Genomic DNA, 11,251 nt, shown 5'->3' on the forward strand with positions numbered 1-11,251 from the left:
CAATGGTGGAAATATAAGTAGATATTCATGAAAAAAATAATTATGTATTTAGTTATTGAAGATTCCCACATAATTACCGTGCTTCCCACAAGTTGCTTCACTGGCGTCAAAATATAAGTAGATAATTATGAAAAAAAAACAATTATGTATTTAGTTATTGAAGATTCAGCTATAATTAACAAGAATCTAAACGGTACGAAGACAATGCTTATATTCTTTTTGGACCTTTGAGAATCTTTTCACTTCTGCCACCAAACAATTTTTTTTTCTCAATTTAGCCATTTTAAAATGAGTTGGTTGGGAATTGTACTCGATGATTTGTTTGGATTTATTTTCACGTGGTCATTGAGATGTTAAAATAACATACTGGAATTGTTTTGGCTCTTGATTTTTAAAAAATAAGACTGAGGGACCAGATTGAATGGAAGGCAACAATGAAAGGGTTCTTTGACTTGTAATAAGGCAGGAGAAAGCCCGGAGCCCTTGGCCTTAACGATGGCTTTGTCACCATTTTCCCATTGGATTCTCCTTTGCTACTATTACTTGCCGTCAGCAGCAGCAGTCAATCCTCTTTTTTACATTTCTCTCATTCCTGCCCTTTTCCTCGTGATGTGTGCCGTTTTCGCACGGGTGTGCCTCTCTTCTTGCACGAGTTTGTTACACGTGTACGGATCATGATGCAGCCACACGTGGTAAGACCTACACGGTACACACCATGGCGTTTGATTGTTATTTTTGGTAACACGTCACCTCGTTCGTGTACTGTAAACAGTGGCGGTTACGGGGTTAAGGGCGACGGGCAGGTGCGCGAGGTAAGTAACGGCGTTAAAAAGGACATAACGGTGGCTACAACTAGTAGCCCAGTACTGTTGCCTTGGTGGTAGTAAACGAGGTGCCGAAGAGAAGGCGGAGGAGACCCTTGCTCGGGAACAAGAATTTCTGTTTGGTCCCCTCTAATTACCAGTAATTACTAACTTCACTATTATTATTATTATTATTTTTAAATATTTATACGTGAGATTTGAAAAATATTGTTTTTAATATTAGTATATTAAAATAATATGAAAGCATAAAAAAAGAAATATTTTAAAAACGGAAAAACGAACAGTAACACAGTAATTAACTCGCGGTGACTGTTATCAGGTTAACTTCGCTATCTGGGTGAGCTTGCATGCGATTATGTTTCTTGTACGGTGGACGTCTTGATTATTGATGGCTAATGTGTACGATCCATCAAAGCTCTTCCTCTACATTTTCATGAGAGTCGTACGCTTAAAGCCAACAAAGACAAGTTACCCTTGTCAATTTGAGTTACCAGTAGTAATGTTTTGTTTTTAATGCCTGGGAAATGTAAACGAGGAGGGCTTGAGAGTTGAGATTGCATGCATGAGAGAGCTCGAATCTGAGCTAACGTGAGCATTGGCCCATGAAGCCGAACAACTATATTAAACTAAAATCTGCTTCCACCATTTTTTTAAACTCAAGCTTATGTATAAGCCTCTCTCTCCTGCTCTATTTCTGGCAATAAAAACAAGGATGGCCATTTTTTGACAACATGTTCTCTCTTTGTTAGATATTTGAGCTCCTACAGCTTTGACATATTCTATTGACATGGAAAATGGTGCCCTGTGCCTCCTTCGTTTGAGCAAATATTGGACCGTGAGTTTTAGCACTTCTCTCTTTTGTGTTTAACCAGTTGATTCTAGAATTATATGGCCATTATCCCACTAAGCATTGTCATAGAGCATACGAGCTACACTTGGTTTCCTTTATTAATTATTAGATAAAAACCAACACTGTGACCAGACAGAAGAATCTTTGCCTAGAGTATTAACGCAAAAACATGATCGTGGATGAGACGCAAGTTGTAAGTGATTCCCCGCTGAAGATGGAGATTACCATCTCAAGCACAAACAAACCTATTTCTCTAAAATTCAAGCAGTCAAAGCAAGTAAACAACAACAAGGAGAATAACCGTGGTAACATTTGTGCTGGCCATAATGTTATAGTTACTCTCTCTTGCCATCAATTCTATAACCCTTTTACCTGGAACCACAATGAATAAAAGATTACCATTATTTGAAGAAATTTGCAAGTGTGGGGATCAATTCTGAACAAAAAGTGGGGCAAATGGGGAGCCTAAAAGGGAGGGCCTCACAAAAAGCAGGCTTTTGAAAAAGACAACGAAAAATGGTTAGTTTTTCCACCACCACTCCCTTCCCCATCCTCCACAAATCCTACTTAATCCCCATTTCACCCCTCTTATCTTTAATTAAAAAAGTACAAAAATAGATAAATAAAACAATAAAAAATTGCTTTCTTTATGTGAGAGAGGAGTGAAGGACAATAAGATCACATGGTGGAAATTGGAAACTTGGAAAACCAAAGTGGGGTTTAAGCTATTTGTTAACAGGAGGGGGGAAAGAGACATTTTAATAATAAAAAAGAGTAGAGAGAGTCATGGAGAAAGAGAAAATGACAAGAAAGGTGATTTTTTGAAGAGAAAGAGAGAGAAAGAAGGTGTTTTTCAGAGAGAGAGAGAGAGAGAGAGAGAGAAAAGGTAGAAGTGGGCAGAGAGCTTGATTGGATTTTCTGGAGGAAACAGAACACAACAAGCAAGACCCACTTCAAAGCTAGGTGGGAGCTGAGGGGTGCGTAGGATAAGCAGAAGCAGAAAAAGTTTGTCTTTTAAGCGCTCTTCACATTTTTCTATCCCTTACATGGTGTAGCGTGGTAGTGTAGTAGTGTTTGCTCCTATGCTTAAGCTTTAAACTGGGTGCGTAGGATAAGGAAGAGTTTGCTTTGGTTCTTTGTGGGTTCTTTTTTTTAGTGAAGATGGGTTCTTGTGCTTATGGTGGTTGTGTTCATTTTAGCAGAAGCAGACTTTTGGTTTTGGTATTTTGCTTGTGCAGTTTGGTTTCACTATCTTGCGCTGCTAGATTGAGTGTGTCAAGACAGAAACTTGAGGTTCAAAAACACTTGGACCGCTTGAACAAGCCAGCTGTTAAAAGCATTGAGGTACTTTTGTTTTGTTTTTTTACTTGAGGTTCCGTTTGGTGACTGAGAAACCGAGGGAAAGTGAAGGAAATTATGTTTTTAAAGTTTTCTTCTTTTCTTTGCCTGAATGGATTGGTTTAAGAATTTAGCTCAAACTAAGCCTCATAGTGGTTTTATGTGGTTTTGTATTCCTTTTATTTTCATTTGGTTTCTAGCATTTTCTCAGTAAAGTGGGTTAAGAATGTAAACGGGTTTTCTTTAAATCTCCCTTTTTGTTCTGTGATGATCATCAAATTTTTTATTTTTCTTGAAATTTTAATATTTGGAAGCAACAATGATGCTTTGATTATTTTCCGTCTCTCTTTCTTTATCTCCACATGATGATGTCCTTTTTGGAGTTATTGAAGCAATAAAGAAAGAAACTGCAAATTTTTATTGTTTTTGGCACTTCACATTTTCTAAGCAACAAAGCATGACATTAATGCAAGCGGGACTGTGGTTTCTCTTTTGCTTTCAATTTTATGTGGACTTAACTCTTAAGACGTTGCTGATATACTAGCTTCTAGCATGATTTGATAGGACTGACAAATTTGTGGTATTGCTGCAAGATTTCTCACTATCTTCCTTGGATTTTTGATGGCTATACAGAGTCCAGATGGAGATATAATTGACTGTGTTCACATGTCTCATCAGCCAGCTTTTGATCACCCCTACCTCAAAGACCACAAGATTCAGGTCAGTCTTCTTCAGCCACACACTTCAAAGTCTATCTGTTTTTCATGTTTTTGGTTTCAACCGTTACTGATTCTATCAGTTGGGTTTGTTTTTGGTTAATTAGATGAGACCTGGTTACCATCCAGAAGGGCGAGTCTTTGATGATAACAAGGTATCTACAGAATCCAAAGAAAGAACAAACCCGATTACTCAGTCGTGGCATGTGAATGGTAAATGCCCCGAGGGTACTATTCCCATTAGAAGAACAAAGAAGGATGATGTTTTAAGAGCTAGCTCTGTGAAAAGATATGGCAAGAAGAAGCACCGAGCAATCCCCCAGCCCAGGTCTGCAGATCCTGATCTCGTCAATGAAAGTGGTCACCAGGTAAAGTTTCTTCCTCTTATTCCTTCTCTTATACATAAATTTATTTAAAGGCATATTTAAAGTAGCTTTTGTCATCAACTTTGTTGATTCTGTCATTCTCTATTTGTTCCCAATGTTCATATTCTTTTGTCTGACAATATTTTTTGGGTGATTAGCATGCAATAGCTTATGTGGAAGGGGATAAATACTATGGAGCAAAAGCAACCCTTAATGTATGGGAACCCAAAATACAGCAGCCTAATGAATTCAGCTTGTCTCAGCTGTGGATACTGGGAGGCTCCTTTGGTCAAGATCTCAACAGCATTGAAGCTGGTTGGCAGGTATTATTCCAATTAGTTTAATCTTGTTTTGGCCAGAAATAATTCAATTTTATTATGGAGTCAAATAACCCCGTCTCGTTTTCCCTACATCATCCTTTATTTTAATGCTTTCAATGTGGACGGAAACAGGTTAGCCCGGATCTGTATGGCGATAACAACACACGGCTCTTCACCTACTGGACTGTGAGCTGCTAGTCCTGTCGCTCATTAATTAGTCTTGAAATTTTCATGGATTAACTAATCGATTTCACTCACTATTGTTTTACTTGTGCAAATATTACAGAGTGATGCATATCAAGCCACAGGTTGCTACAATCTCCTTTGCTCAGGCTTTATTCAAATCAACAGCGAGATTGCAATGGGTGCAAGCATCTCTCCTGTTTCTGGCTATCGCAATTCCCAATATGATATCAGTATACTTGTCTGGAAGGTAAAATCCAAGGCCCTCTCATTCCACATTCAGCTCCAAGTTGAATAGCTAAAGGCCTAGTCATTAGTAAGGTTTTCAGCATATAGGAGCCAAATATAAAAACGGAGTGACTGATACTTTCTGAGGCGCGTGTGAAACTCTACGGATATTGTCCCTCTGAAGGTGAAGATGGTTCTTTGGCCGTATTTGAAGCTATGTATTATAGAAGCTAGGGTGTCAGAAACATCATTGTGGTGCAGATGCTGAGAATCTTTTGGCATTATCTTTTGATCATTGGCTTGGACACTCATTGAGTTTTGAATAGATAGTAGGACATTGACCCCGTTTGGGCTGCTTTTGCACAGTAGTTGCATCAAAATTTGAAGTTTTTTTTTTTTTTTTTTTTTTAAATTGTTTTGAGATGGTTTTTAAAAAATAAAAAAAATATTTATATAAAAAAAAAACATTTTGAAAAACTACCAATATTTTTCCAAACCTTTACCTTACATAGCATGGCACAGGCATGACTTAGATACTATTGTAGAACATTATTGTTGTCTAGCTCAGTACTCGAGCTGCTCACCTATTTACTCGAAGAACACCTTTTAAGTTTTTAACTTTAGTTGTTTCGAAACTCTTGCAGGATCCAAAAGAGGGGCACTGGTGGATGCAATTTGGTAATGACTATGTGTTGGGTTATTGGCCTTCTTTCCTGTTCTCATACCTAGCAGATAGCGCTTCAATGATTGAGTGGGGAGGTGAGGTGGTGAACTCAGAGCCTGATGGTCAGCACACCTCCACTCAAATGGGCAGTGGTCGTTTCCCTGAAGAAGGGTTCGGCAAGTCAAGTTATTTCAGGAATGTTCAAGTTGTTGATGCCTCCAACAATCTCAAGGCCCCCAAAGGGATTGGCACCTTCACTGAGCAATCCAACTGCTATGATGTTCTAACTGGCAATAATGGGGATTGGGGCCATTACTTTTATTATGGGGGCCCTGGTAGAAATGAAAATTGTCAATGAAGTGAAACACACCCTCTCATTTTCACCCCTCCCCATATATTCTCTCCCTATGTATCATTCAACCTAGTGTAATGCCTCCCTCTCCCTCTCTCCCTCTCTCTTGTATACCCCTTTTTAGTTTTTAATGTTAGGTTGGGCTAGTGAACGTGACATCTCTGAAGTGGGAAGTTTTGACCCTTGTTTTTTTCACCAAGATTCTCCATGCAAGTGGCTGGGGAAGCGGCCAAGTTTCTCAAAAAGCTCAAAGAAACTGGCCTTTTACTCCCCCTGTACTCTATTTGTTTGTTAATACTTCTTCCTTGGGAGTGGTTTGTTAGTGAATGAATGAATCTCTCACCTTTCTTGGCCATGAAAACATTGAAGCATGCCACATTTTCTTTGTTCCTTACACTTTGAATACAAAAATAAAGAAACGCAGGGTGGAAGGGAGCAGTGAGATTTGAATAATATTCTCTTTTCAAAAGAAAAAATATTTGGATGATAGGAGTTGCATGTGAGTGGATGGCAGTATCCTTCTCATGAAAGCCAGAGACTTTTGTGAAGGGCATAAGGGCTCTACTTTCTTCACCTAAATCTGATCATTGAAGTACAAATAAATTGGTTTGTCAATCGTTCATTCCTCAAAACAAAAGGGATTCTTCCATTTTCATTTCGTAAAGGCTTCCGATTAGAGATTCTTTGATGCAAGTGTCTTAAATTAAGATAGGTTTTACAAGATTGGCATGATGCTAAAATGTCAATTTCTGGCAACAACCTGCAATGTGCAGGAAGAGATGTCCTGCAAGCATTGTAAATGGGGTTTGTTATGTGAGTAGAGTGGAGAATGTCGGTTGATTTACCGTTCAGATCCATCATCCAAGGTCTTGTTTTGGGTTGATTAAGATCTAATCTATCAAGAAATCAAGGTGGAAGTTATAGTCCTGGACCTTTTCAAACAGATCCAGTTGTTTTAAGATAAATAATCCCAGGTAAAAATTCTCAGCTGTTGCTAGAGAACAACCTTAGAGTTTCCCCGCAGTTGAGGATGTTTTATAGTTGAATTATGTCGGTAGCTTTGCAGATATCTACACCTATAACTTTCAATTTCTTTTCTTCCATGGCACTCAGATTTTACCAAGGTTACAAAGACCCGAGTTCGTAGGGGTTGGCTGGCTGTTGTGCCTGTGGTTAGGCTTTGATAATTCAACTGATCTGAGTATTCTATGGTAAATTTTTGCTTGACTAATTAATGATGCTCAGTTTTAAAAGATAATTATTGTCCTTGGAATAGGAAGGGATGATGAGCACTTTACCTAATAAATCGACGAAGCGTGAATCTGGGCAGAAAACTGAAAAAAGTAGAGACAAGATTGGACCTTGGCCCCTTTGTGCGTGTGAGTAAAGACAAGAAAAATCAGCACAGAGCAGCGGCAAGACTGCAAGAACAGGTTCTCACGTACACGGAGCCCTACACCAAAAACAAAAGAGAATACACGCATGAGTTAAATCAAGTGCTACAACACTAGAATTATTGACAATATTGAAGATAATTGCGATTTAAGAAGCCATACGAAGAAAAAAAATCAACTCAACATTTATTGATTTTAAGAAGAAACTGCTAATAATTAAGTAATATCTACCTTTTAAATCATAAGAGAAGCAAAATCCTCCCTTCAAAGTTATGATTATGATTATTGTTTAAAAATAAAAAATCATCTCAACTCAAAAATTTAAGCGGTTAAGTGAAGTCTCAAAATATAATTTATATTATTCTTTAATACACTCTTAAGTGAATTTTTTAGACCTAAAACTTGCACAAAATCACACTACTTTGTGTAATTAATTAATTTTAATTAAAAGAAAATAAAAATGTTAAGATTCGAACTCGTGATCATTTGGTTATTAAAGCTTTGATATTATATCAAAGAACTATCCCAACCTAAAAACTTAAACTCTCGAATAAAACTATTGTGTGATGTATGGAGTTTGATTATGTAATACTTAGAATATAAGTGAAATGTTGAATATTCGAAAGTAAAGAAATTGCAAGAGGAATAAAAGGCATACCTGACAACTAGTTGCTCTTATGGGTGGTAGAAGATTGACTTTTATCTAAGGGAAAGTTTCTTCATCAAATACCACATGTCTGGAGACAAAAACTTTATATGGGTCATAATGTAAGCAACGATACCTTTTTTTTTTATTGATTTGAATATCCTAGGAAAATACATTGTGTACTTCTGAAAACTAACTTATGATGTTCTTATGGTCTGAGATAGGGGTAATAGATGTAACCAAAGGTTCGAAGTTCGGAATATATAAACGTTGTTTTATAAAGGACAAAATATTGTAATAGATTTTTTAGAACCTTGGTCGGTAAGGGATTGATAAAGTACATTGATGTCAAGAAAACATTTACCTAATAACAATTTTGAAGAGCAACTTTTTCTAAAAGAGTTAATTCAATTTCTTGGATATGTTTATGTTTGAGTTCAACTATACTATTTTGTGGAGATGTATAGAGGCATGTCTAGTGATGAAAGATTTCATATTTAGCTAAAAGGTTTTGAAAACATTTAGATAAGTAGTCTCCGCCAGTATTAGATTGCAGTTGCTGAATTGAATAGGAAAAAAAATTTCAATAAGAACTTTATATTTTTGAAAAAAATAAAAGAACATCATTTTTGAAACGCATGAGATACATTTATGTAAAACGATTGAAATCATCAATGAATGACATATAATAATGTCAGCCTTCAGATGAAGTGATAAGGGATATTCAAACATCAATATGGATCAAAGCTAAAGGTCTTGTGGACTGTTTATTAAAGCCATTGAGAGTAGTCTTTTAGCTTTTCCTAACAAACATGAATGATAAACACTTGATTTGCTGGTGAACTCTTTTATCAATGGCATAAACTAGGGTGGACTTGGAAGGATGACAAAGACGATCATGCCATTGATCCCTAATGGCCTTTATCCCTAACTTGGAAGTTAAACAACAAAATTTATCGGCCCAGCTCTTGTTCTTATTGATTAGATAGAGACCATATAGAGACCATCCTCAACTAGCCCGTGGAGCATCAATCACCTTGTCTTATTCTCTTTAACATAGAAATCAGTTTCAGTCATAATGAAATAACAATCATTGTTTAGGAAAAATTGATTAATAGATAAAAGATTGGTTGCAGCTTTAGGACAATGAGAAAAATTTATTCAAATAAAAAGAATCATGAGCTGTATTTATATATGAAAAACCAGTGTTGTGGATTACCAATCCTGAACCATTGCTTACTTGGATAGTTTCAAGACCATCATAAGGCTGAATAGTTGTTAAATTTGCTACATTAGTAGTAATATGAGTGTTAGCCCTATTATCTGTATACTAAGTTTATTGCTTAAAAGTGTTGTTAGCTTCAGTAGCTATTGTTGCTAATTCAGAAGGTGGTCTCTTGCCCTGGAAAGAAAAATTAAAGCACTGGAAATATTCTAAAGCAACGTGACCATGCTTTTGCCTTGGAAAGAAAATTAAGATGAGCTATACGATCATTGTTGAACTTGAATCTTGGAAGCCCACAAAGCTGTGCTGATGTAGTAACTTGTTGAATTTTTTTTGCAGTTGTTGTAGGCTTCCTTTTTTGATAATTAAATGTCTTTGTAGAAAATGCAAAATTTTGATTTTGCATACGAGTAGACGCTTTAATTAATGTCTTAAAACTTCAAAGTTCAAAATGAAAATCATCAAGAGATAGGTCCTTATCCCTACAAGTAAAATTGTAAGATGTAATAAATGGAGTAAAGGTGGCATGAAGACCACCAATTAAGAAAGTGATGAAGTTATGATCATCTACCGGTTAACCTGCAACAGTAAGGTGATCAACCAATTGTTTTAAATCTTCAAGAAATACAAAGCATGAACAATTACCTTGAACGATAGTCTAAAGTTGTCTTTCAAGAAAAGCAATACGTGACCTTGAGGTACCCTAAAATTTAGTCTAGAGAGAATCCCAGACTTGTTTGGAGGTTTTCAGACTAAAAACAGTAGATACTAGCTTCCTAGACATAGAGGCTAGTAACCAGCTCAAAACACAGTTATTTTTCTTTAACCAAATTGTATATGCTGAATTAAAAGAGTCGTTTGAAAGACTCTTGGATAGTGCTGCTTCATAACCATTGAACATACCATTTAGAACTTGATTTCGAAGAAGAACTTTGATATGAAATTTAAACACTCTATGACAAGTAACTGTGTCCTTCAAGTTTTTGATTGACATGTTGTGAAATATATTGAATATGTTAAGTAAATAGAGATAAAGAATTGGTGGAGCCAGAGGAAGCTATAGTAGAGATAACGAGGATGATGAAGATTTGTGTGCGTGGAAGCTTTGGAAAGGATCAGGTGTTTGCCTATTGTTGCTCTAATACTATGAAAGTTTATAAAAGCTTATAGAGACACGTTATAGAGAATAACTCAAATGATACATTTTATTTTATATCTAGTGGTGTGTACACATATACATCCAACTAATTAAGTAATGAAAGGAGATTATAATAGAGATTTCAAGAGATTCAAAAATTAAAATAGCTAAAACTATTGAAAACTATAAAATTTACAAATTGATAGTTGCTGCAAGTAATATCTTTGGAATAGTCAGTTAATACCCTGACAATAAAAAACAAAAAAAAACTAAATAACAATAAAAAAAATAAGGATTATATTGTAAAAATATATCTCAAGAAGCATACAATAATAAAACAATATAATTAATAAAGAGTAAATAGAATATATAAAAACAATAGAGATTAGGGGGATGAAGAGAGATCACTTTTATTTCATATGAATTTGTAGTTATATATATGATCATTATATTCTCTCAACAATACTTTTATTTATAGGCACATGTACATAAATACTTGTAAGTTTAAAGTTCATAAGAAAATGTAGATTCAAATGAACTTTAAGAGATTCAAATGAATATGATGACGATGAATGAATATAATAATGAAGAGGTGTAAGAAGACACCTAAACATCCATATACGTATTATAATAGACTAAAATTAATATATAAATTAAATTTTAAGGAATTAAATTAAAAAAAATTCAAATAAAATATATAATAATTAAAAAATTAAGGATAAAATTTGATATAATCAACATATAATAAGATATTTCTGAATATTTTACAACTCCTAAAAAATATTTTTCACTCAAAATAAAAAATTATTTTTCCAGAAATCAAGATAATTTTTTTAAATGAAAAATATTTTTTTGATTAATTTTTTAAATAATAAATAAACACAAAAAAAAATTTTAAAAACTAATTTAAAAAAAAACCTTTCGAAACGAACGGGGACAAGGAAATATTTAGACAGAAACAAAGCTGTTAGTTTTTTAACCATCCCCCATCTTTACTCATGTTTTCCA

General features: G+C 35.1%; 1 protein-coding gene across 1 annotated transcript; it reads left to right on the forward strand.

The window, feature by feature from the left end:
* The first annotated feature begins 2,411 nt into the window (after positions 1-2,411).
* LOC7483235 (uncharacterized) lies at positions 2,412-6,201 on the forward strand. The gene is made up of 7 exons (XM_002297586.4): positions 2,412-3,018; positions 3,646-3,732; positions 3,836-4,096; positions 4,252-4,416; positions 4,546-4,599; positions 4,700-4,846; positions 5,469-6,201. Exons 1-7 carry the CDS (start codon positions 2,836-2,838, stop codon positions 5,844-5,846), a joined length of 1,275 nt encoding a protein of 424 aa, XP_002297622.2. The 5' UTR covers positions 2,412-2,835; the 3' UTR covers positions 5,847-6,201.
* Positions 6,202-11,251: the final 5,050 nt, after the last annotated feature.

This window comes from Populus trichocarpa, chromosome 1, assembly GCF_000002775.5.
Source record: "Populus trichocarpa isolate Nisqually-1 chromosome 1, P.trichocarpa_v4.1, whole genome shotgun sequence".
NCBI lineage: Eukaryota > Viridiplantae > Streptophyta > Magnoliopsida > Malpighiales > Salicaceae > Populus > Populus trichocarpa.